Raw genomic sequence first — 25,901 nt, 5'->3', positions numbered from 1 at the left:
GTGTGTTTTAAAACATTGCTTCTCGGTTTTGTTTTGTTTTTAATATATAGGCTTTTTGCCAAAACTTACTTTTTAAAGCATTCTCGGTTTACCCTATTTTGGGGGATATCCCTTACATGCGGCAAAATGTTTATTTGCCTTTTTCTCTTTTTCCCTTGTATGTGGGAGGAACAAGTAAATTCCAGAAACATTCTGCCTTCACTTAGGCATGTTTTTGAGTTGCCTTGATGGTCAGTGACCATAATCCAGCTTAGCTGAATATACATTTTACAATCTCCTTCTTTTGCTTTTAAGATGATGTTAAGATGAATATACATTGTAAAATCGACTTCTTTTGCTAGACTATAAGTTCACATACAGATTTTATAGGAAGCATGTGTATGACTTGGTCGGAGTTTTTCTGGCATGGATGAGTTTTTAAAAGAAGAAAAATCTCCTGATAATTCTTTTGTGTTTTCCCTGCATTCAGGGTTACATTTCCTGGTTTTTTGGAAGGGGAAAATCCCCACTTCCTTTCCCCATCTCCCTCTCTCCCATTCCCTTCCCTTCCATTCCATTCCCAGCTTGTACCAGATATCTGCACCCAGCATTAGCAGGGAGGCAGTTGAGCAGGGCAGGTTGAAAAAGCACCTTACGTCTCTCCTGTAGCAACAAAAACATGTACAACATGGTAAGGAGTAGATGAGGTATGGAGGGGCCTCTGGGATCCCCATTCATATTGTGCCTATTAAATAGGGGCCACCCCTGCATTCTCCCCTCTTCATAAGAACCTGTGGAGACCTTCCTCCTTATACATGTACTTATGGGCAGGCCTTTGACCCAGGGCGTTTAAAGAAGGGAAACTGGGGCACCTTGATGATTTATGAAACAGAAATAAATCACTTTTTTCCAATGAGTTTTAAAAGCGTCTTTGAGGATTTAGTTTTCCCCTTCCCTGCAAACATCTTATTTCTAAATACTTCTTTTCATAGGATTAGGTCGAAGAGCGGAAGACCTTTCCACCGAGCAACATCGGCTTGCTGTAAAGTAAGTTTTTGTTTGTTTGTTTTTTGGTTTTTTTTAGGGCTGTACCTGCATCATATAGAGGTTCCCAGGCTGGGGGTTCAATGGGAGCTGTAGCCTCCGGCCTACGCCACAGCCACAGTAACGCAGGATCCCAGCCGAGTCTGTGACCTACACCACAGCTCACGGCAACACTGGATCCTTAACCCATTAAGCAAGGCCAGGGATGGAACCTGCAACCTCATGGTTCCTAGTTGGATTCGTTTCCACTGTGCCACGGCTCAAACTCTGCTGTAAAGTAAGTTTAAGGATGGATTCTGGAGCCCTTTGCGTATCAGTATCCAGAGATCTTCCTTTTTTTAATACCTGCATATTAATTCCATTATATGGATGTAATATCATTTATTGAACAAACCCACTGTTGAGGGGCTGGTTGTATACCAGTCTTTTTTTTTTTTTTTTTTTTTGCTTTTAATGGCTGCACCTGCGGGCATGTGGACGTTCGCAGTCAGAGCTGTAGCTACTGGCCTACGCCACAGCCACAGCAACGCAGGATCTGCATGCCGCAGCTGGTGGCAACACCGGATCCTTAACCCACTTGGCAAGGCCAGGGATCCAGCCCACATCCTCATGGATACTATGTTAGGTTCTTAACCTGCTGAGCCACAGTGGGAATTCCAGTCTATGGCTTTTATAAATGGTAAGCCGTGGTTACCTTGTCCATAGGTCATTTTATTTTCTTTTTTTGGCTGTCCCATGGCACATGGAGCTCTTGGGCCAGGGATCAAAACCGAGCCATAGCCATAAACTAAGCCACAGCTGTGGTGACGCTGGATTCTTAACCAGTGGTGCCGGGCCAGGGACTGAACCCACATCCTAGTGCTCCCAAGATGCTGCCCATCCCATTACACCACAGCGGGAGCTCCCATGGGTCGTTTTAAATGGATCTACATATATAGTTATAGCTGTAGGAGAGATTCCCAGAAGTGAGAGCACCAGGCCAAAGGATACAGAGTTCTGTAATTGTGTTCCTTTTGCAGGATTCTCCTTTGCTGGGATTGTTCAGTCTCTTCAGAATCATTCTTATTGCACATGAACCTGGGGGTCCTCAAGAGACAGTTAACTCTCAGTGCACGTCAGTATGATTAGATGCTGGCATGGAGAAGACGACAGGAAGTAGGGTTGGAGGTGGACATGTGGGCTGGGAATGGGAAGGAAGGAGGTGGAAGCTGAAGGCTGAAGGAAACTTGGGCCCGTGTTGATGCAGAGGGGAAAGGGGGTGGGCGCTGGAGAGGGAGAGAGGCGGGGTGCAGTAGGAGGATAACACAGGGGAGTGGAAGTGGCATGTGGCACCTAGGGACGGGCCCTACCGGGGTACCAGGAAATAACTGGGATGAGGGAGAGGGTCCCCAGTGGTGAGGACATGGAGTGCTTTCTTCCTTCATTAAGGAGTCGGTAGGAAGAACCATTGGAAAATATAATGCATTAAGTTCGCTAAGCATCTAAGCATCGTGCAGGTGGCAAGGCTCCAGGGCGTAATTTCGGTGACCGGTTAGCTGTTGCCTTTTAGGAAACCTTTCCCCACAATTCTGTCCCTCTAGAAGAGCGTGCCCTTTAAAATGCTATGAAAACACTAGACAGAACGGGTCTCTGCAGCATTTTCTCCTGCCACTACTCTTGTCTGTTGTCCAGGACCTCGTGCCTGGACGCCAAAGCAGACAAGAGACTGTTCAGCAGTAATTTTGTGCCGTCGCCTCGAGTGGAAACCCGTTCCCCCCATCGTTTGTTTTGTATTTATCTTGGCAGCTGGGAGGGAGTCTTCCCATTTCAAAGCAGCTCTGGTGAGGTCAGGTTCCCACCCCGCTTTCAGTGCATAATCTTGATTTTCTCTGGTAGACAGAAGGCTGAGGTTGTTGGGAAAGTGCCTTTCCCCAGCCTCAGCCTTCCTTGGCTTTGCCCGAGTCCTGGCCCTCCGTGTTTATAGCTGCGGTTGGCCAGCAGAGGGCGCTATGGAGCGCTGTGCCTTCTCACAGCCACCCGCCTCATTCAACTAGATTTCTCTCTCAGGTGGATTTTCAAAGAACCAGAACAAGGAAAGATCACGTCGCATTTCATAACCTAGAAAGACAACACCTGTGTTTACAACTGGCATGTTTGCAAATATGAAAGAAAAATCAAAGACTGAAGACTCTTCAACTTTTTGTTTCCTTTCCGCAGAGCAAAACCCTCGTTTTTGGAATACTTAAGCTACCTTCTCAACTTCATGAGTGTCATAGCTGGCCCTTGTAACAACTTCAAGGACTATGTCGCCTTCATTGAGGGGAGACACACACACATGAAGTTGCTGGAAGTGAACTGGAAGGAAAAAGGCTTCCACAGCCTGCCAGAACCTTCTCCCACTGTAAGTTTCTAGTGCCAGGTCTTTACCCAGAGGTCCAAAAAATAGAGCTTTGCTGCCAGGCTGACTGTCACTAGTAATCGTTCTACTTAAAATGCCAAATACTTTACCAGAAAACTTGGCCGATGACTTTTTTCCCCATTTAAAATACCAGTATTGGTGTTTATTTGTGGTAGTTCTCTGTGTTGGTGCAATAGATGTTTATTTCATGGAAAAGCCCATTGGCTGGGAATATTAAAACAATTAATCTACTAGCCAACCAGCCAATATTTGGTGCCCACCATGGTGCTAGTAAACACATTCAAATTTATGAGTGTTTTGTCTTTACAAATAGAAATTCATAGGCAGCCAGAGGATAATCAGGCATAAAAGGTGGAGAAGGAGCGAGTGGGGACAGAATAAATGTGCTTTTTATTGCAGAGCCTGTGTATAGCAGGGGAAACCAGTTTTGCACCCCTGTGCCTGTAGCTTGGTTTCATTGACTTTGAGGGTTTTTTTTGAAACTGTATTTTAATTTTCATCTGAAATGTATTAATTTCAAATTAGTCAATGTGAGGATAATTCATTGAACTTCGAAAATATGCTAAATTTCTTCAGATCAAATATCCTATATTGGGAGTTCCCGTCGTGGCGCAGTGGTTAACGAATCCAACTGGGAACCATGAGGTTGTGGGTTCGATCCCTGCCCTTGCTCAGTGGGTTAAGGATCCGGCGTTGCCGTGAGCTGTGGTGTAGGTTGCAGACGCGGCTCGGATCCCGCGTTGCTATGGCTCTGGCGTAGGCCGGTGGCTACTGCTCCGATTAGACCCCTAGCCTGGGAATCTCCATATGCCGTGGGCGCGGCCTAAGAAATAGCAAAAAGACAAAAAAAAAAATCCTATATTGAAGGGAATTTTTTTTTTTGATGTTGTACTTTTTTTATTATTATTATTATTTTTATTTTGCTTTTTCAGGCTGCAGCATATGGAGGTTCCCAGGCTAGGGGTCGAATTGGAGCCACAGCCGCTGGCCTACACCACAGCAAAACGGGATCCGAGCGGGGTCTGCAGCCTACACGAGAGCTCATGGCAAGGCTGGATCCTTAACCCACTGAGCAAGGCCAGGGATTGAATCTGAATCCTCATGGATCCTAGTCAGGTTTGTTAACCACTGAGCCACAAAGGGAACTCCTGCAGGGAAATTTTTAATTGATTGAAGGAAGGGGAACATTAGAAAGGGAGAAATTGAGGATAGTTTAAATCTTTTTTTTTTTTTTTTGTCTTTTTGCTTTTTCTAGGGCCGCTCCCGCGGCATATGGAGATTCCCAGGCTAGGGGTCTAATGGGAGCTGTAGCCACTGGCCTATGCCAGAGCCATAGCAATGCCAGGTCCAAGCCGCATCTGCAACCTACACCACAGCTCACGGCAATGCTGGATCCTTAACCCACTGAGCAAGGCCAGGGATCAAACCCGCAACCTCATCGTTCCTAGTCATATTCGTTAACCCCTGAGCCACGATGGGAACGCCAAGGATAGTTTAAATCTTTTCAAAATGCTAACATTTAGGCAAAATTAAGTACTTGAAAATTTAAATGACTGATTAATTAAGCCTGTGTTTTCAGAGAGTTTTGTTTTGTTTTGCTTTTTTAGGGCTGCACTCGAGGCATATGGAAGTTCCCAGGCTAGGGGTGGAATCAGACCTGTAGCTGCCAGCCTAGCTTATACCACAGCCACAGCAATGCCAGATGGCTGACCCACTGAACAAGGGCAGGGGTGGAACCTGCATCCTCATGGATACTAGTCGGATTTGTTTCCACTGCGCCACAGTGAGAACTCCTCCTTTTCAGAGAGTTTTGATACAGTCAAGCCTTCCGTACTTTATGGTTAGATGTCTCAGCTCCAAAGTCATCTTTATTGACGCAATCTAGGAGTGAAGTACCCAGGGCTTTGAGACATCAAAGTCCCCACAGGTGTTTTGAGGCCGTGCTGGGTTTCACGTGCTTTTACTGGGAAAATAATAATTTTCAGAGTCTTCACATCACCCTCCAAGGAGACACTTGCATATGTGGGCACCCGAAACGTGCAGTGGTGAGGCCGCATTTTGGCTAAAGACACATCAATGGGAGGGGCTGGCTCGCACCAGTCGTGCCCCCTCGGCGGTGTCGTCACAGTTCAGCATGATGTGCCCTTAACGGGGAGCCGGGCACTGTTCTCAGAACCCGGTGAAGTTCCTGCTCAGAAACTCCAAGCCACCACGCCATTGAGGGAGGTGCTGTGACCATCCCTGTATTGCAAACAGTCTGTCTTTACAGTTGGGAACTGTAATCGCTGATGTTAAATGCCTTTCTCGGGAGTTAGAGGAACGGGGCAGAACGACTCCACCCAGAGGAATTTAAATCCTCAGGACACCTTAACCCCAGAGCAGAGTGTATGCAAACCATCCAGAGAGGTTTTCTAAAGCTTCTCACCACCTGCCCCCATAAGTAAGACCTGGAATCGCAGGCACAGACACCTTCCGAGCTACAAACCCATTTCCTTGGCTCCACGGGCTGCACAACTGGAAGCCAATGGGTCTTTCTTTCTGATGGAAGACTGCCACCCTGTAACGTTACTGATTTCTCTTACATTGTGGGTGATCAAGCCACCTGCCCTTTGTTGGTAGAATTTGCTAGTAAAAGGTTTCCTCTGTTTTAGATCCGTCAGGGGGCAGAGCTGTATTCTGCATCTAAATATCGCACATGGGCCCATCATCTGATCCATGCCCAAGGAAGGGTGCCTGTTGCTGCTCCCTCTAGAAAATATTGCCAAAGCAGCTATGGACCAGCTTTGTTCTTTTTTTTTTTTTTCTTTTTTTTAGGGCTGCACCCTCAGCATATGGAGGTTCCTGGGCTGAGGGGTCCAATCGGAGCTACAACTGCCAGCCTACACCACAGCCACAGCAATGCAAGATCCAGGCCTCACCTGCCACCTACAATGCAGCTGGTAGCAACGCCAGATCCTTAACCCCCTGTGGGAGGCTAGGGATTGAATCTGCATCCTCATGGACACTAGTCAGGTTCTTAACCTACTAAGCCACCAGGGGAGCTCCACGGACCTGCCTTGTTCTTAATGTGCCCTCACCAAAATTGTTTTCCTCCTACCAGAATCTTCTGCATGGCTATACTCATTTTCTCCCCCCATTTCCAGGGAGCCGTGATACACAAGTTGTGCATGACCTTGGTGTCTCTCCTTTTGTTTTTGACTCTTACCAAGACCTTCCCCGTCACCTGCCTGGTTGACGACTGGTTTGTTCATAAGGCAAACTTTCTGACTCGACTCTGCTACTTATACGTTGTCATGCAGGCCTCGAAGCCCAAGTATTACTTCGCCTGGACGTTAGGTAAGTTGGAGGGCGTGGTGCTAAATGCAGAAAATAATGATAATCCTTGGGGGGTTTGGCCAGACCAGCATTTGGATCACCTCATTAAAAAAGAGTCCAATACTGGAGTTCCTGTTGTGGCCAAGTGGATTAAGAAACCGAGTGGTGTCCATGAGGCAGATGTGATCCCTGGCCTCACTCCCTTCTTTAAGGGTTCCCGCGTTGCTGTGGCTGTGATGCAGTCTGGCAGCTGTAGCTCTGATTCGATCCCTGGCCTGGGAACTTCCATGTGCGGCAAGTGCGGCCCTAAGAAAAAAAATCAAATAATAAATTTAAAAAAAAGGAATTTTAGACAGGAAAAATTTAAGCCTTTGTTCAAGTGAGCAGTAAAGCTTCGGTTTACTTACCAGGAACGGCAAAGTAGTTTGGTAAAGCCAAGCAGCCATATCCTCATCTTGTTTCATGCTCCAGGTTTTTAGCCCCCAAATCAAGTTTGTAGCGACTTATTTTTTTTTCATTTATTATTTGTGTTATTGTGATAAATTAGACATAACATAAAATTTACCATTTAAACCATCTGTGGTGGACAATTTAATGGCATCACATTCATTCACAATATTGTGCAACCGTCACCACCATCCATCTCCAGAACTTTTTGCATCACCTGAAATAGAAACTCTGTCCATCAAACAAAGTAATAACCTCCCCCTTCCTCTCTTCCTGGCTCCTCATCCAAATTGCTATTTTTTAATTAAAGTACAGTTGATTTACAATGTGGTACCAATTTCTGCTGTATATCAAAGTGACTCAGTCATACATCTATCCACATTCTTTTTTAAAATATTATTTTCCAAATTATTATTTTTTTTACTTTTCAGGGCCACACATGTGGCATATGGAAGTTCTCAGGTTAGGGGTCGAATCAGAGCCACAGCTATTGGCCTACCCACAGCCATAGCAGTGCAGGATCTGAGCTGTGTCTGCAACCTACACTGAAGCTCACAGCAATACCAGATCCTTAGCCCACTGGGACGCCAGGGATTGAATCCACATCCTCAGGGATAATCGGTTCATTATGGCTGAGCCACAGTGGGAACTCCCTCCAAATTACTTTTAAAGGTCAAAGTGTTCAGAGGTGAGTCAGTCTGGCGCAGTATTTATGTCACACTTGACCAGAGAGAGACGTGGACTGTTTCTAAAATTTGCCGTATGGGGAATTCTGTTTCTGGTCACATTGGGTTTCATGGAAGGAGTTTTTGTTGAGTACCAGGCTCAGTGCTGTGGGGAACGCAGAGATGAGGCAGGCGTCTTCTCAACCCTCAGGACATGTCCAGCAACCAGACCGTACACTGGATGAGCTGTCCCAGTGCTAGGACTCCAGAGGAGATGATGTATATGGATTGGTCCTTGGGGGAGGCTTCCAGAGTCTCCTTGTATCCGGTTCCTTTTTCTGCAGATGCTTCGTGATTAGAAAATAATTTCCTTCTTAGAGAGGCATTATATGTCTACTCTGGATGGACCCCTACTTGGAATAGTGGGCATAGTTTTCTATGTGAAATAGAATTTTTGCTTTGCTCTAACCTTGTGTGTGTGTGTAAGACAGACTCTCTCACTTCCTTACTACCTCCTACTTCTTCACTTACCCTCCTTTTCTTTCCCCCTCTCCTTCCCCTCACCGCCCCATATCCTGCCTCCCAGGGCTTATAGGCTGGCTTCTGGACTAAATCAGCTCCTGATTGTAAGGAGGAAAGAAGGGCCATTCCGTGGCCTCATAGGGAGAGTCTAACACGAGGTGGGTTGTGCTGGTGGGGACCTGGGTGGGGAGGGGGCTTCAGGGCACAGGGGTGTCTGGCATCATCTTGCCTTTTGGGGAGTGACCCCGTATTTGGAGAAGTAACCCTTTTTGTGGCTGGCTTTCTCTGTGGATGTGGTTTTCTGCCTCCACCCCTCCCCCCTTTATTGTTTTTGGTAGCTTCAATAGAAACACCTCATTAATTTGTGTGGCCTCAATTTGAAGTTTGTTGTAGTTAAGATTGCATGGGCTGGTCTGAAATTAACCTTTGTATTATTTATGAATAAAGCAGCAGTGAGTAGTGTAACAGGGAATATTTAAACTGCTTAACCAAATAACTGTTTTATCCAGCTCCTTAAAACACCATTTACATATAATTGATGTACTAATTATACATGATTATAAATTTAATCCTTAAAGCTGGCCTCTTGATGGATCTCAGCTGAGTTGCACTGTATAAACCAGTTCTACTTACCAATCCTATTGAAAGACTACAGCGATTTTCTTTGGACTTAGTGTACAAAGCTGGTTGTTTTTCCCTCACTAATTAGTACTAATTAGTGAGACCCAGTTTTAGCCCAGATTGTGTTCTAAACATCACAAACTCCAAAATATGGGTGTTCAAATGAGTTTATCTTCAGTAATAGGGTAAAGCTGTGTACAATGCCAGTGAAGCCAGCTTGGGACTAGTGAACCAAGAACCTTTAACTGCTCCCAGGCAAAAACCAGTTTTGGACATATTGAAGCAGAGGGCGCTCAGGGGAGCCGGGATTCTGCGGTTGTCTGGATGCAGGGGTTCCGAGAGTTGTTCCTCCTGTTTCTTCTTCAGTTGCCTTTCTGATGTCTCTGGAGTTCTAGCATTTAGACTCTGGCGTTGTTTACCACCTGAGTGATCTGAGTGCTAACATCACTGGAGTTCCCACTGTGGCTCAGTGGGTTATGAACTCAACTGGTATCCGTGAGGATGCAGGTTTGATCCCCGGCCTCACTCAATGGGTCAGCCATCTGGCATTGCCGTGAGCTGTGTGGTGTAGGTTGTAGACTTGGCTCTGGCGTGGCTGAGGCTGTGGCTGTGGCATGGGTTGGCAGCTGTAGGTCTCATTCAACCCCTAGCCTAGGAACATCTATATGCTGTAGGCGTGGCTTTAAAAAGCAAAAAAAAAAAAAAAAAAGAAAAAAAGAAAAAAGTTAACATCACTAAGCTGTAGTCCTCTTCTTAGCAAAAGTGGCCAAGCCCTGTGCCATGCACTTTTCGCATACCCAATTTGGTTTTATCCTTTCAACATCCCTTTAAAATAGGTACCATTATTATATCTATGGTCTACTGGAGAATAGGTTTCTAGAAGTTAGACGGGTCTTCTGAAGCCGTGAATTGAGCCCCTTCTCAAGGGGGCAAAGGGACCCAGAGGGTCCGCCTCTCCCACCCTGAGCCACTATCGGCACACAATTGAGAGCATTCAACGAGCAGTGTCTGTGCCCTGCTTTAGGGCATCCTGGGAAGATTGTAAGCGCCAAAAAAAAAAAAAAAAAGGTTACTCTCGGTTACTCTCTTCTTTGGACCTGAGCAGTTGTACCAGGCTGAAGGTGGAAGCAGGAAGTCCACCTCCACAAACTCTGCGGGTCCCTGCGAAGGGCTTGTCCTCTCCTGGTTTAGTTTATTTCTGTCATTTGCAGTTTGCACCCACACATTTTAGTTGTCTTTTTTTTTTAGGTCCGCCTCTGCGGCATATGGACGTTCCCAGGCTAGGAGTCAAACCGGAGCTGTAGCCGCTGGCCTACACCACAGTCACAGCAACGCGGGATCTGAGCCACATCTGCGATCTATGCCACAGACCATGGCAATGCCAGATCCTTAAGCCAGAGCAAAACCAGTGTTCGAACCTGCATCCTCATGGATACTAGTCTGGTTTGTTATCACTGAGCCACAACAGGAACTCCTGCACCTGCACATTTTAAATGATTGCTTTTTAAACGGGTTTTGTGCCTCTTTTTCTTTGCCACTGAGTTTCCCTCTAGTCAGGGTGGGAGAAAGTCATAGCAGGACTCAGTACTTTTCCTCCTTTCTTCTCAAAGAAACCAGGTCATTTTACACTGAAGCCAAGAAAAGCAACACTAAATCACCACCTCTGCCAAAAGTAAAGACAGCAAACTGAGAGCGGGTGGTTTTTCTTCAGAAGTCCAGCTTGTGTTGGACCTGAGCCCCTACAGAAACAGAGTGAATGGAGCTTTGGGAAGGAAAGGTTTTTCTGAGATCTCCCCTAGCTCTCAAATTTTGACTTCATTCATTTGCTTCTTAGTTGTTTTTGTTTGCTTTTCTTTTTAGGGTCGCACTCGCAGCATATGGAAGTTCCCAGGCTAGGGCTTGAATCAGAGCTGCAGCTACCAGCCTATACCACAGCCACAGCAATACTGGATGCAAGCCTCATCATCTTTTGTTTTCACTTTTTTTTTTTTTTAAGGCCAGGGATCGAACCCGCAATCTCATGGTTCCCAGTCTGATTCATTTCCACTGCACTACGACGGGAACTCCAATCATGTCTCTTTTTGATTGGAAAAAATTTCTTTAAGGAATTGATTAGAAATGAAATACTGCAGGGAGACATTTTTGTAGAGTTTGGTGAAGTGGCATAAAGATGGACACAGGAACTTTCAGACTGACTTTGTGGGTAGGATGGCTTGGTGACTGTGTCTCCCTGTGGCCTCTGCAGCAGCTGGCCCCAAATTCACATCTCTCTGTGCTTTTTCTTGGATTCTAAATATTTCTAACTTTGTCTTGCCACCCTCCCCCTTCCCCCAGAATCCTACTGGCCTGTCATGCTTAACATGTCCAGAACGAGCTCCAGTTTCTCTTTCAGAGCTAATCCCCCATCTGGGGTCATGCTGTCAGCCTCCATCCTGCCATATTTAATGACAGCTCTTGGATGGGGGTCCCCAAATCTTCTGGTCTCTGCTTCTGAGCTTCCATGTATTTTCCCCTTTCTCCCCTTCTATCAAGTTGGTCACTAAGTCCTCTTATTTCCTTCTTTTTGTTTCATTTCTCTTTTCAGTTTGCATTCTATGAGCTCCTAGCACCTGCCTTCTTACTTAGCAGATGCTCAGTAAATGCTAGTGAATGAATAAAAGTTGGGGGTCTCCAAAAAGCCGAAACTCTGCTTACTAATGATACAAGTTCCTTTAAATTGGGGGAGGGGTTCTTTTCCAAGGATAGTTCCACATATCTCTTCATCTTAAAGTGAGACAGACTTTTCGGATCTTTTGAAGCAGCAATATGACTTTTGTTCCATGTCCTAATGTGTTGTTTTAAAAACCGTAGCTGATGCAGTGAATAATGCAGCTGGCTTTGGGTTCAGCGGAGTGGATAAGAATGGAAATTTCTCTTGGGACCTGCTTTCTAACCTAAACATCTGGAAAATTGAGGTGAGTTCATCATGCTTTGGAATCAAGCTGCCATCATGAATAAAGCAGTTTGCTTTGACGGTGGTATCCTTGGACATTCATCAGTGTCCAAGAAGAATTTGCCATCAAAATGTCCAGCCTCTGGGACATTTTGTATCTTGGAGCTTTTATTCTTTTTTTTAAAGATACCTACTTTCTTGGTAGTTGTTTTTTTTTTTTTTTTTTTTTTTTTTGTCTTTTTGCTATTTCTTGGGCCGCTCCCGCGGCATATGGAGGTTCCCAGGCTAGGGGTCGAATCGGAGCTGTAGCCACCGGCCTACGCCAGACCCACAGCAACGGTGGATCCGAGCCGCGTCTGCAACCTACACCACAGCTCACGGCAACGCCGGATCGTTAACCCACTGAGCAAGGGCAGGGACCGAACACGCAACCTCATGGTTCCTAGTCGGATTCGTTAACCACTGCGCCACGACGGGAACTCCATTTTTTTTATTTATTTTTCATTTTTTTATTATTTTTATTTTTATTTATTTATTTTTTTTCTTGGTAGTATTAATGGTTCAAGGAATAATGACCCGTGAACAATCTGAAAAAAAAGCCAGGAAAGTCTTTTTGTTGCTTACATTCCTGGACAGTACCGATGTCATCTTCTCTTGTTCACATTCTCCTCTCCTCAGTCAAGGATATAGACTAGCAGTTGTGTTTAGATTTCAGTATTGCAAGTCTTCTGTGATTCCTTTGGAGACACTGATGACACATTTCGCTTTTAAGAATTGTCATGGCGCACACCTTTTTAGGCCACTGGAGTTAGTGTGGTTTTTCTCTTTTGCTGGTTTTGTTCCTGCATCACAGCTCTCGATATGTTTCCATCTCTTAAGGTGGTGTCTTGGGGGCCACATCCTTCTTGGTTTCCCCAGCATTGTCATCCCTCGGAGCCGAAAAGAATGCCAGGTCTTGGACCCTTTCCTCCTTTGAGCTGGATGGGAGTGAAGGGGTGATACCTACATACGGAAGTGTTGGTTCTGTAGCCAGATCACTCAGGGTTTCTGTTGGTCACGATTCCCCACCCATCTCTGGGCAAGCAGAGTGCCACACCGGAGAGCTGGGGGAGAAGGGGCATGTCTAGGAGTTCCTGTTGTAGCTCACCAGGTTAAGAACCTGACTTGTATCCATGAGGATGTGGGTTCAATCCCTGGCCTCACTCAGTGGGTTAAGGATCCAGTGTTACCATGAGCTGTGGTGTAGGTTGTAGATGCGGCTCAGCTCTGAAATTGCTATAGCTTTGGTGTAGGGTGGTAGCTGCAGCTCTAAGGTGACCCCTAGCCTGGGAACCTGCATATGCCGCAGGTGCAGCCCTAAAAAAAACAAAAAAACAAAAAAACAAGATGCCAGTGTAGGGCAGGAAACATGAGATGTGGAGCCTGAGCGCCTGCCACCACCCCAGGTGGAAACTAGGTCACAGGGAGGGGCGTGGGGGACAATCTCTGCCCTCTTGACCCTTCTCTTCATTTTGAAAGGACAAGCCCCAGCTTCAAGAACCACCTCTCTTGTTTTTCTATAGCGATGTTGTCAGAGCACAATGTATTATCACTTACCTTCCTTTCCCCACTAAAATTCTTCTGTCCCTCAAAACTCTTGGGCTGGCGGCTGGGTGCTCTGGAGTGCCGTGGGTCACGTCCTTCAGGTGGCTCCCTTTCTCCTCGACTGTGCACCGGAAGACGGACGCCTGTCACTGTGGACATGTGTTCTGGGTAAAGGGCTGAGGTAAATATTATAAAAGAAGACCAGAAGGTGAAAGCTGGTATTTCCACTGAAGCTGATACAGAACAAGGAGCTAAAGGAAACCCAGGGTGTCTGGTTTAGTTAAGGCCGTGTGTCCACCTGTTTAAGTTTTTATTAAAGTACAGTTGATTTACACTGTTCCTTTGATTTCTGCTGTACAGCAAAGGGACCCAGTCATACATATATATACATTCTTTTTTTCATACTCTTCCATTGTGTTCTATTTTTTGTTAGCTGCAGAAGATAGCTAAACAGCTACATAAAACTCCTTAGCGTTTTGAAATTAAAAATTCATAGTACAAAAATCTGTCTATCTTCAGTCTGTTACCTCACTCCCTCTCCTTTTTGGTATATAGGTGGCCTGAGACTTTCTTACAGTCGAAACAGAAAAAAGTGACATTTGCACTTTCCACCTTCATTAGGAATTCTGGCTCTGGAAGGTTTGCTTCATGCTTTATGCCACCAGCCTTTGATTATGAGAAGTCTTGGTTTTTGTTTTTTGTGAATTTGTTTTTTGAATGAGAACACCCAGTTAATGGCTTATCTTGGAATCTCTCTTCCTCAGTGGTTTATTTACCTGCATCATTGCCAGTTGGGTGATATTTGTTTTCTGTATTGTGACTCCTTCATGCATAAAATCTCATACTATTCTAGATGCAACTGGAAGTGTTTGAACCTGTGAAGCTATTTGTAGAATAACTTCATAAGACTGACCTAGTTTACAGGTGGCCTCTTAGTGAAAGATGACAATTAAATGCAAGCTGTCTCCGTAAAGGCACTGAATTCACATGATTAAGCTTTTCCCATGGCAAACCCCGTTTTAGAGTGTTTCATTTTAAAATTCTGATGACTTAAAATTTGTGTTTAACCAGAATGGAAAACCCACAAAACATTCTTTCAGTCGTCCTCTAATTTGAAAATAGATTTTGAGAAACATCGAGACTTGGCAAGCCAAGTTTTAGTTGCAAAGGCGATCTTATAAACAGCAGAACATTTTACTGTGTACCATGGAACAGCTGATCTGCTCTTGACTCTAGTCACTGTTGAAATAACCCCATCTAATCTGCTGCCAGGGAAATTCGGGGGAGGACTTTCCATTTCTTGAGGTATTTTTAAAGCTAATTATAGGTGTTATTTTCTCCTTTCTAGACTGCCACAAGTTTCAAAATGTACTTAGAAAACTGGAATATTCAGACAGCTACTTGGCTGAAGCGGTAAGAAAAACAAAAACGACCTCATTATTCATGGCCCTGGCATATGTTTAGATGGGCATCATTTGATGAACAGCAATCGTCTGCCAGTGGTACTGTCATCTGACACTTTTGTTTGCTATTAACATCTATGCTGGGTAAATGAAAAAGTAAATATGTAGTGATTTGAGAAGGTCACGATGTAGCATGTTTATTTTAATGTATCAAACCCTTAATATTGCCATTACTAGGCACCGGGCACTCATTTACTGCTCACCTTAATCCTATGAGATGTTGGTAGTCATCACCCCCATTTTATAGATGCGGAAAGTGAGGCACAGGGAGGTTATGCAACTTGCCCAAAGTCAAACAGCTAATGAGTAGCAGATTCGAGCCCAGTCTGTCTGCAGAGCTGACTCTTAACCTCTGTGATGCTGCCTCTTATCTAGACGAGAGCCTATTGCTCACATGTCAAGGAGGGTTTGTGTCGGCATCACATCCCTGTGTTTATCCCTAACAGTGAAAGCTTTATGGTACCCCACGTGTTTCCGCGTCTAACTTTGGACTTTTGTTATTTCTCCGTCCTTTTTTTCTACACATTCCAAAATCAGATTACTTCTTATGGAGCTAGTGATAGGCTATCCTTGAAGCAGCAAAGTCTAGCCTGTGATTATTCCTATCATAAGAATGCAGGAAGAATATACAAATATTAAGCTATAGGTTCTATTTTTGACAAGTAGCGTTTTTCCGAAGTTAAAACGTTGAGGTAAAAGAGGAGACACTGTATAATAATTCCAGTTGACTTGCACAAGCAGTTTTGGAACATTTGCCCTTAATATTATTGCTATTAATTTTGGAAGTCATTGTAGCCTAAACTTTTCTTTCTGCATATTAAATCATCCCAGTGTATCCAGTGTCCTAGAGTCTCCATTAGGAGATACAGATTCATTTAGTTCTATGGAGAGTAAAAACTTCACGTATCTTCCAAAATGATTCTACTGTGAGTTGTCTATCTGGTAGTGTTTAAGAACACTCGAGGTCAAGGCTGCTTGGGTTGTACCATCAAGGCCCTGAATGGGTTGGGCAGGCATGCGCGCAGTCATGGGTCACGTGATTTTTTCCGTGCTGTGGTCCAGAGAGATGCAGGTGTAGGTGGAGGTTTCTAGTATGTTTGACCTGCAGCTGCTTATCCGTTCCTCTCTTTACAGAGTGTGCTATGAGCGTGTTCCCTGGTACCCCACCGTGCTAACCTTCATCCTGTCTGCCTTGTGGCATGGTGTCTACCCTGGATACTATTTCACCTTCTTAACTGGAATCCTTGTCACCCTAGCAGCCAGAACGGTAAGCTTCCTTTGGTTGTGGGGGCTTTTCCTTAGGAATCTGGTGCCGGGATGTTTGTCTTTTAGGTCAGCAGGAGTAGGGTCCGGGTGGTGGGAATGATGTTTTGAAAAATCAACACAAGTCCTCTTGTTATAGAAATACTTCAGTGTATAGGAACATAGGGTCATAAAATTCATGTTGTTTACAGAGGGTGTTTGCAAAACAAAGGGACTTTTAGTGCCTTAAGAGATGAAAACATTTTTAATCATTAAAGGCTGTAAACATACAATCTGCTAATTATAATGATAATTAACACAGGCTCTGTAAGACTTCATTTTGCTTATACGCTGCTTAATTTCTCTTTTCATTATCCTACACCTAGAAACAATTCAGTCTCTGAGCAGCCCGTATGATTGCAGCCACAGGAACTTTTTATAGCTTGCTCAGACCGTTCATGTCTGATCCAATTAGTTTGTATAAAGACCTTTGTGAATTTTATAGACTGGTTCTCTAGGTTTGGGGGGTAGCCTTCCAGTTAGTCCTTGTCTGTTCCTACCATCTGCTGGCTATGGAGCAAGGATAATAAAAAATATGGCTGTCCTCAAAGAATGAGATGAACATGTAGATAATTACAATTCAGTGTATTCTAATTGTCAAGTATAGAGTTTTTTTTCAGTATTTTTTTTATATTTTTTTAATTTTTTTATTATTTTTTTATTTTTTCTTTTTTTCCCACTGTACAGCAAGGGGATCAAGTTATCCTTACATGTATACATTACAATTACATTTTTCCCCCAGCCTTTCTTCTGTTGCAACATGAGTATCTAGACAAAGTTCTCAATGCTATTCAGCAGGATCTCCTTGTAAATCTATTCTAAGTTGTGTCTGATAAGCCCAAGCTCCCGATCCCTCCCACTCCCTCCCCCTCCCATCAGGCAGCCACAAGTCTCTTCTCCAAGTCCATGATTTTCTTTTCTAAGGAGATGTTCATTTGTGCTGGATATTAGATTCCAGTTATAAGTGATATCATATGGTATTTGTCTTTGTCTTTCTGGCTCATTTCACTCAGTATGAGATTCTCTAGCTCCATCCATGTTGCTGCAAATGGCATTATGTCATTCTTTTTTTATGGCTGAGTAGTATTCCATTGTGTATATATACCACATCTTCCGAATCCACTCATCTGTCGATGGACATTTGGGTTGTTTCCATGTCTTGGCTATTGTGAATAGTGCTGCAATGAACATGCGGGTGCATATGTCTCTTTTAAGTAGAGTTTTGTCCGGATAGATGCCCAAGAGTGGGATTGTGGGGTCATATGGAAGTTCTATGTATAGATTTCTAAGGTATCTCCAAACTGTTCTCCATAGTGGCTGTACCAGTTTACATTCCCACCAACAGTGTAGGAGGGTTCCCTTTTCTCCACACCCCCTCCAGCACTTGTTATTTGTGGATTTATTAATGATGGCCATTCTGACTGGTGTGAGGTGATATCTCATGGTAGTTTTGATTTGCATTTCTCTTATAATCAGCAATGTTGAGCATTTTTTCATGTGTTTGTTGGCCATCTGTATATCTTCTTTGGAGAAATGTCTCTTCAGGTCTTTTGCCCATTTTTCCATTGATTGATTGGTTTTTTTGCTGCTGGGTTGTATAAGTTGTTTATATATTCTAGAGATTAAGCCCTTGTCGGTTGCATCATTTGAAACGATTTTCTCCCATTCTGAAAGTTGTCTTTTTGTTTTCTTTTTGGTTTCCTTTGCTGTGCAAAAGCTTTTCAGTTTGATGAGGTCCCATGGGTTTATTTTCGCTCTAATTTCTATTGCTTTGGGAGACTGACCTGAGAAAATATTCATGATGTTGATGTCAGAGAGTGTTTTGCCTATGTTTTCTTCTAGGAGTTTGATGGCATCCTGTCATATATTTAAGTCTTTCAGCCATTTGGAGTTTATTTTTGTGCATGGTGTGAGGGTGTGTTCTAGTTTCATTGCTTTGCATGCAGCTGTCCAGGTTTCCCAGCAATGCTTGCTGAATAGACTTTCTTTTTCCCATTTGATGTTCTTGCCTCCCTTGTCAAAGATTAATTGACCATAGGTGTCAGGGTTTATTTCCGGATTCTCTATTCTGTTCCATTAGTCTGTCTGTCTGTTTTGATCCCAGTACCACACTGTCTTGATGACTGTGGCTTTGTAGTATTTCTTGAAGTCTGGGAGAGTTATACCTCCTGCTTGGTTTTTGTTTCTCAGGATTGCTTTGGCGATTCTGGGTCTTTTGCGGTTCCATATAAATGTTTGGATTGTTTGTTCTAGTTCTGTGAAAAATGTCCTGGGTAATTTGATAGGGATTGCATTGAATCTATAGATTGCTTTGGGTAGTATGGCCATTTTTACAATATTGATTTTCCCAATCCAGGAACATGGAATATCTTTCCATTTCTTTACATCTTCTTTGATTTCTTTGATTAAAGTTTTATACTTCTCGGCATATAGGTCCTTTACCTCCTTGGTCAGGTGTATTCCGAGGTATTTGATTTTGTGAGGTGCAATTTTAAAAGGTATTATATTTTTGTATTCCTTTTCTAATATTTCATTGCTGGTATATAGAAATGCAACTGACTTCTGAATGTTAATCTTCTATCCTGCTACTTTGCTGAATTTATTAATCAGTTCAAGTAGTTTTTGGGTTGAGTCCTTAGGGTTTTCTATGTATAGTATCATGTCATCTGCATACAGTGACCGTTTTCTCTCTTCTCTTCCTATATGGATGCCTTTTATTTCTTTTATTTGTCTAATTGCTGTGGCTAGGACTTCCAAAACTATGTTGAAGAGCAGTGGTGAGAGTGGGCATCCCTGATTTGAGTGAGAAGGCTTTCAGTTTTTCCCCATTGAGGATTATATTTACTGTGGGTTTCTCATAAATGGCTTTGATTATATTCAGGAATGTTCCCTCTAGACCCACTTTGGCGAGGGTCTTGATCATGAATGGATATTGGACTTTGTCAAATGCTTTTTCTGCGTCTATTGAGATGATCATATGATTTTTGACTTTTTTTTTGTTAATGTGGTGTATGATGCTGATTGATTTGCGTATGTTGAACCATCCTTGTGAACCTGGGATGAACCCAACCTGGTCATGGTGTATAATTTTTTTGGTATGTTGTTGGATTCGGTTGGCTAAGATTTTGTTGAGAATTTTTGCATCTATATTCATCAATGATATTGGGCGATAGTTTTCTTTTTTGGTGGTATCTCTGACTGGTTTTGGAATGAGGGTGATGGTGGCATCATAGAATGTCTTTGGGAGTATTCCTTCTTCTTCAACCTTTTGAAAGAATTTAAGGAGGATGGGCACCAATTCCTCTTTAAATGTTTGATAGAATTCACCTGTGAAGCCATCTGGTCCTGGACTTTTATTTGTAGGGAGTGATTTTATGACCTCTTCAATTTCATTTCTAGTGATCGGTTTGTTCACTTGGTCTGTTTCTACTTGATTCAGTTTTGGCAGGCTGTAAGATTCTAGAAAATTGTCCATTTCTTCCAGATTGTCAAACTTGTTGCCATATAGTTGTTCATAGTATTCTCTTATGGTTTTTTGTATTTCTGCTGTATCCGTTGTGATTTCTCCTTTTTCATTTATAATTTTGGTTATTTGGGTTCTTTCCTCTTTTTAGTGAGTCTGGCCAGGGGTTTGTCAATTTTGTTTACCTTTTCAAAGAACCAGCTCTTGGTTTTATTAATTTTCTCTATTGTTTTTTGAGTCTCTATTTTATTGATTTCTTCTTTGATCTTTATAATTTCCTTCCTTCTGCTGACTTTAGGCCTTTTTTGTTCTTCTTTTTCTAATTCCTTTAGGTGGAGGGTTAAGTTGTCAATTTGGGATCTTTCTTCTTTTTTGAGAAAGGCCTGTATTGCTATAAATTTTCCTCTGAGCACTGCTTTTGTAGCATCCCATAGATTTTGAGCGGTTGTGTCTTCATTATCATTTGTTTCAAGGTAGTTTTTAATTTCCTTCTTGATTTCCTCATTGACCCACTGGTTTTTTAGTAGCATGTTGTTTAGTCTCCATGCAGTAGGTTTTTTCTCTTTCCTTTTCCCATGGTTGATTTCTAATTTCATGGCATTGTGGTCAGAGAAGATACTTGAGATAATTTCTATGCTCCTAAATTTATTGAGATTAGCTTTGTGTCCCAATATGTGGTTTTTTCAGTATTTGATAAAGATTTGTGGCCTTTCTTATTCTGATGCAAGAGCCCTGCATAGCTATTCACTCATTCCATTCTTGAATTCATGTGTTCTATTAATATTTTAGGAGGCCTGCATGTTCTTATAGGTGGTGGGCTATTGCAGCAAATCAAAGTTCCTCTCCTGCAGAATGTTTTAGTTAGATGATGGTTTGTTGGGACACATGTGTGAACTAAGATGTAATTAATTACAATTAATTCTGATTGGCATACTATATTGTACATATTTGTGCATTGAAAACACATTTTCTTCTCTCCCTTTCACATACCAACTTGCCTCAGAAAACTAAAAAGCAGATGCGAGGACAAACTTAAAGAATTTTGTTAATACATTCAGAATATTATTTCTTAGGATGTCTTTAATTCAGTTGATTTTAGTGGGTATAAAAGCATAGATTTGTGTGAAGCCTTCCTGTTGGGTGATCTGGAAACTTTTCTTCACAAATGGGTGAGAGAAGAGATGGCGAGGAAAGGGTTGATAGGACAGTTTTTCCATTTTTCTTCTGAAGGGAGCATGAACCCAGACATGAATTGCTTCAGGCCTGGGAAGGTACCTAATAAAGTCTCTTAGATGCTTCCCAATACTGTCCATGGAAGGACCTCTAGCCTCTGTCCTGAGGAACTCAGCCAGTAAGTCTTTAGCTTCCCAGGCAGCCCTGGGAAGACTTTCTTGCTTGGGGAATGACCTACCTAAAAGCCAGTCATTGTTTCAGCTCTGCCTATGGTTCAGATCTGGAAATAAGGTGCCTTTCTGGAGCTAAATCTAGTTGCATGTGTCAAAAGACCTACAAATCAGTGGATCCTTTGATGAAGCATCGCCCATCTTAAAGGATTCTCTGTTTCCTTGTCTGTAAAATGGGCTTATACTATAGTTACACAATAGACTTGTGTTGAACAATCTACACAGGCTTGGCAGACAAGTACACAATAAATGGTAGCTATTATAACAGACGATTTGTATTATTACTATTATTCAAAGGAACAAATTAGGAAACAGTGCAGAGACTTTTCTAGAAGGGTATTCGTCACAGAATTGTTCTCAATAGCAGGGGGTAGGAGACTAACTTTTCCATAATTAAAATGGTATTAGAGATATTTACTGACATGGAAAAAAATTCATGCTATGTTACTCAGTTAAAAAAAAAAACAGGCCAAAATATATTGATGCCATTGAAAATATAAATATGAATATATAAATATGAGTAGAAAAAGACTCAACAGGGTATGTGCTAAAACAATGCTTTTCCCTGGGGAATGTTAAAAAAAATCTGACTTGGCTGAGTTGCTCTTTAAACATTTTTCTACTGTGAATTTTTTTATAATAAGTATTTTATATCCTCTATTCCTGAGGTGTACTACCTGCATGCCTGGTGTAAAAGTTTTTATTTTTTTGCACCCCCACCCCTTCCCATGACTTCCTTGGTGAGCAGGTGAGGAACAACTACAGACATTACTTCCTTTCTTCAAAAGCCCTGAAGGTTCTTTATGACATCATCACCTGGGCTGTCACTCAGCTGGCTGTCTCCTACACCGTCGCACCCTTCGTGATGTTGGCAGTGGAACCCACCATCAGCTTATATAAGTAAGTTTCCCTTGGTCTCGGTTGCCATACAGTAAGCGTGTCTTTGTCTGTCTGGCAAATTGAATCAACCAGGACTGGCAATTTCTATGTATGGTTTCCACGTGAAAAAGTCGAGAAACCTCTGAGAGGCAGTGGCTGTCCCGGAAATAGCAAATAGTGATATAGATGAGCAGAGTTGACAGGGACCCCTTCAGCCATTCCTAATATAAATCAGGGATGCTTAAGGCAATGAATTCTGAAGGGATGGATCTGGATTACAAACTCAGACAGCGAGGTCACCGCCCTGGCCTCCGAGAGCAGGATAGAGATGGGCAGAAGTGGAGCCACTGCGCTCTGCTGGGGGACGGTCTGCTGGAGAGCTTTGTGCTCCACTTAGATGGCAGTTCTGCCAATTGCCTGTGGGGGCGCCACTGCACACGGTGGAGGGGAGAATGCAGAATTTAGTGTGGGGGCCTGGGGTTCGCACCACAGGTTAAGTCTCTTGAGGGAAAGGGTGTCAGGCCCTTATGTTCAAACACCAGCCCTCCTGATGAACTGCAGACCCCCTCTTGATTTCTTTTGTTACTCTTTTGTTCAGTTAGTCTTACTTCTCTTCACTCAAATGATTGTGTAACCTTTGGCAAGTTATTAACCTCTTACCTCTGTGTTTTCTCAACTGTAAAATGAAGGTAAGAAGAGAATTCACCGCAGACCACCTGTTAGGATGGAATGCGGCCAACGTGCTTGCTATGTGGCATATCGTCTCATACTCGATAACTACCAAACTTGTATTATTTACTGCCTTGCAGAGATGTCGGTAGATGAAGTTTGGAACATAGCTATGGTCAGCAAAGTGGCTTAGAAATAAACACTGCAGGCATGCCTTATCAAAGGCACCCGTATCAATGTGTAGACGTGGGATGATTCTTTTTCGGGCTCCAGGAAAAGGAGGTAGAGGGGACTGGACCACGCGCCTCAGGGAGGTCTGCTTCCTTAATACCCTGCAGCTCACAGGAGTGAGGTCAGTATAACATGGAATTTGAGCTGGTTTATACTCCAATTTGTCTAGACAGCAGATCCCACAATAGTGGACAAAGAATAATCTTTAGCAAAAACAACAAAACAAAAACCCCTCAATTCATTTGCTACATAGGTAGGAATCTTAAGCCCCCCAACAAACCCCCCAAGCTTGCACCATCTGGGTTTTACCTCCTCCGCACCCACCCTCTGGGCACCCCCACTTGCTCACAGCTCCCTGTTTCTCTTATCTCCATGCCCTCCAGCTAGGATTTGCCCTTCATTATTTTCATTAACACCCCCTCAGGCAGCCTTGAAGCCCTTTTGAGCTCTCTGCCTGAGCTCAATTTGGGGCTTAGGGGTATTGTCTTAGTGTCATGGTTACAGTCTCAGACATAGGGTTTAGTTGTCCGCTTTGAACCTGTAATCGTGGGCTCGTCTCCCCCTTTTCTTTGGAGGTGCCAGTCTCCTTCACCCCCTTCCGCCTGCTCTAGGGAAGAGAGCTGCTAGTGATTTGGCTGATTTATAAAGACGTGGGATAGTGAAATAATGTTAGCTCAGATTTTTTTTTTTTTTAAAGGTACTTGTTCTTTTTGCAACAGGCATTAAAACACATTTACTTGCACTCCTGAGTAAGATGGATGGGGCTAAGGGTTTTCCCCAGAGTTTTGAAAATCTAGGTCACTATGCAGACTAATGAACACAAACTAGAGAGACCATGCAACAACAAAACCACCCCAGCCCCGGCATTGTAAGCACAGGATGTTGCCAGATGTGAGATTTTTTTTTTTTCAGGAATATATCATGTTATAGCAGAAATGCCTGAATTAACTTGGTATCATTTAATTGCTACAGTATGCTGGGCACTGTTCTAGAAGCTGGGTTAGAGAAGTAAGCAAAAGACAGAAGTCATGCCTGCTTCCACAGAGGAAGACACAGGGAATAACCAACAGATTTATAGCTATCAAGATCATACTCTGAGGGAAGGGTCCAGAGATTTATGAGAGCCTGCAATGGGAATCAACTCTTGGGTAAAGGGGGCATTTGAGCTAAGTCCTGGAGGCTGGACAAAGCAGGCAGGGAGCACGTGAGGGTGGTGGATGGGGCACTGCGGACCCCTGTTCCCAGCACAGGGAGAGCAGAGATGAGCCCCTTTGTTATAGCAGGAAGCCCCATGAAACAGGAGTGAGGGCAGAATATAGAATCAATCCGCTACAGAGTCGTGAGCTGAGAAGGGTAGGTATTCAGTATGGCGGTTTATCATGTAGAGAAGTGGAGGCTCAGAGAAGGAGAGTGATTTAACCCAATTCACACAGCAAGGCAGAGTTTCAGATACAAAGTTCCTTTAACAGTAGCGCACTGACTAAAAACTACTGTAGGAGCAGCTGTTTTGGCAGAATGCTGCTCTTTGGGGAATCACACCAAGTGATGATTTTTTTTTGTGATTATGTACATTGAACCAACTAAGCATGCTAATCTCTACACTTAGGCAGGGCTCTAGGGAAAGAATCAAATCATTATCAATCCCAATCCCTTTCATGTAGATATCTATTTCTTTTTAAAAACAATCTAGTTTTATTTTTAATTTTTTTAAAAAAAACTTGTTTAGGATGAAATTGACATTTCTGTCACTTTTACCACTTGTAAGTGCTTCAACCTAATGTGTTATCTTGTATATATATTAAATAAAATATATTATACATTAAACATATATAGAATATATAAATATATATGTTTAACGTATAGTATAGATATTTATAGTATATATATTTATATATTTATAGTACATATATAATGTATAGTATATTTAAATATATATATTTATATATATATAGAATTTCTATATATATATAGAAATTCCCTATCTTGATCAGCTCCGTCCAGTAAAAGTTTCTGCAGTGCCATCCAATATGTTGGCCACCAGCATATGTGGCTGTTGAACTTTTGAAATGTAACTGAAGAACTGAAATTTTTTTTTTTTTTTAGGTCCACACCCTCGGCCTATGGAGATTCCCAGGCTAGGGGTCTAATCGGAGCTGCAGCTGCTGGCCTACACCACAGCAATGCCAGATTTGAGCCTCATCTGCAACCTAAAGCACAGCTCACAGCATCACCAGATCCTAACCCACTGAGCAAGGCCAGGGATTGAACCTGCAACCTCATGGTTCCTAGTCGGATTCATTTCCACTGAGCCACAATGGGAACTCCAAGAACTGAATTTTCAATTTTATCTAACTTTAGTTTGAATGTTAACAGCCAATAGCTATTGTAAAGCATTTTGAAGATTTAAAGTACTTTAAAGTATTTTCAGAATCTGAAAAAAATTTTTTTGCAGAAACTCTTAAGAGAATCATTGAACCTGGTGAAAGAAATTAAAATTGAATCTACTTTTAGTGGAGGTGGGTCTGGTTGCATTCCAGATCAGTTCCTCACTAAGGGGATAATTTCGGTAACTGGCAATGAATGGCAGTGCTATGCAAATCCATTCCTCAGGCTAACCTTCTCAGCTTGATATTTAAATGTCAGATGGGCGTCATTGTCATTTTTCACTTTTCAGTCTCTAGCGTGACTTCTAATCCCAGCTTTGCATTTCTCAGTCTAATTTTTTTAAGTTGTAAATGAGCCCCAAGTGAACACTGAGCTGTATCTCGAAAGAACCTGTCTTAGCTCGGCTGCTGTGACTGAATAGGAGAAACTGGATGACTTCCACAATAGACACTTGTTTCTCACAGTTGTGGAGGCTGGGAAATCCAAGGTCAAGGTGCCAGCAGATTTGGTTTCTGATGAGAGCTGTCCTCCTGGCTTGCCAAATGCTACCTTCTCACTGTGTCCCACGTAGCCGAGAAAGACAGGGAGACAGGCAAAGA

The 25,901-nt window shown here is 43.0% G+C and overlaps 1 protein-coding gene across 5 annotated transcripts in view; it reads left to right on the top strand.

The window, feature by feature from the left end:
* The window catches only part of MBOAT1 (membrane bound O-acyltransferase domain containing 1), a 112,280-nt gene that overhangs the window by 76,766 nt on the left and 9,613 nt on the right, over positions 1–25,901 (top strand). For 3 of the 5 annotated variants that reach the window (XM_047794564.1, XM_047794563.1, XM_047794566.1), the window contains 7 exons: positions 972–1,026; positions 3,220–3,403; positions 6,565–6,757; positions 11,842–11,945; positions 14,856–14,920; positions 16,105–16,237; positions 21,887–22,038. In XM_047794564.1, coding sequence (XP_047650520.1) covers positions 972–1,026; positions 3,220–3,403; positions 6,565–6,757; positions 11,842–11,945; positions 14,856–14,920; positions 16,105–16,237; positions 21,887–22,038 — 886 coding nt within the window. Of the gene's footprint in view, positions 1–971; positions 1,027–3,219; positions 3,404–6,564; positions 6,758–11,841; positions 11,946–14,855; positions 14,921–16,104; positions 16,238–21,886; positions 22,039–25,901 lie in introns of those variants that run through there. The other 2 variants (XM_047794565.1, XM_047794567.1) reach the window with 2 other exon arrangements.

The sequence above is a fragment of the Phacochoerus africanus genome, chromosome 9 (assembly GCF_016906955.1).
Source record: "Phacochoerus africanus isolate WHEZ1 chromosome 9, ROS_Pafr_v1, whole genome shotgun sequence".
In the NCBI taxonomy this organism is placed as follows: Eukaryota; Metazoa; Chordata; class Mammalia; order Artiodactyla; family Suidae; genus Phacochoerus; species Phacochoerus africanus.
This window is presented reverse-complemented; position numbering and strand designations above follow the sequence as displayed.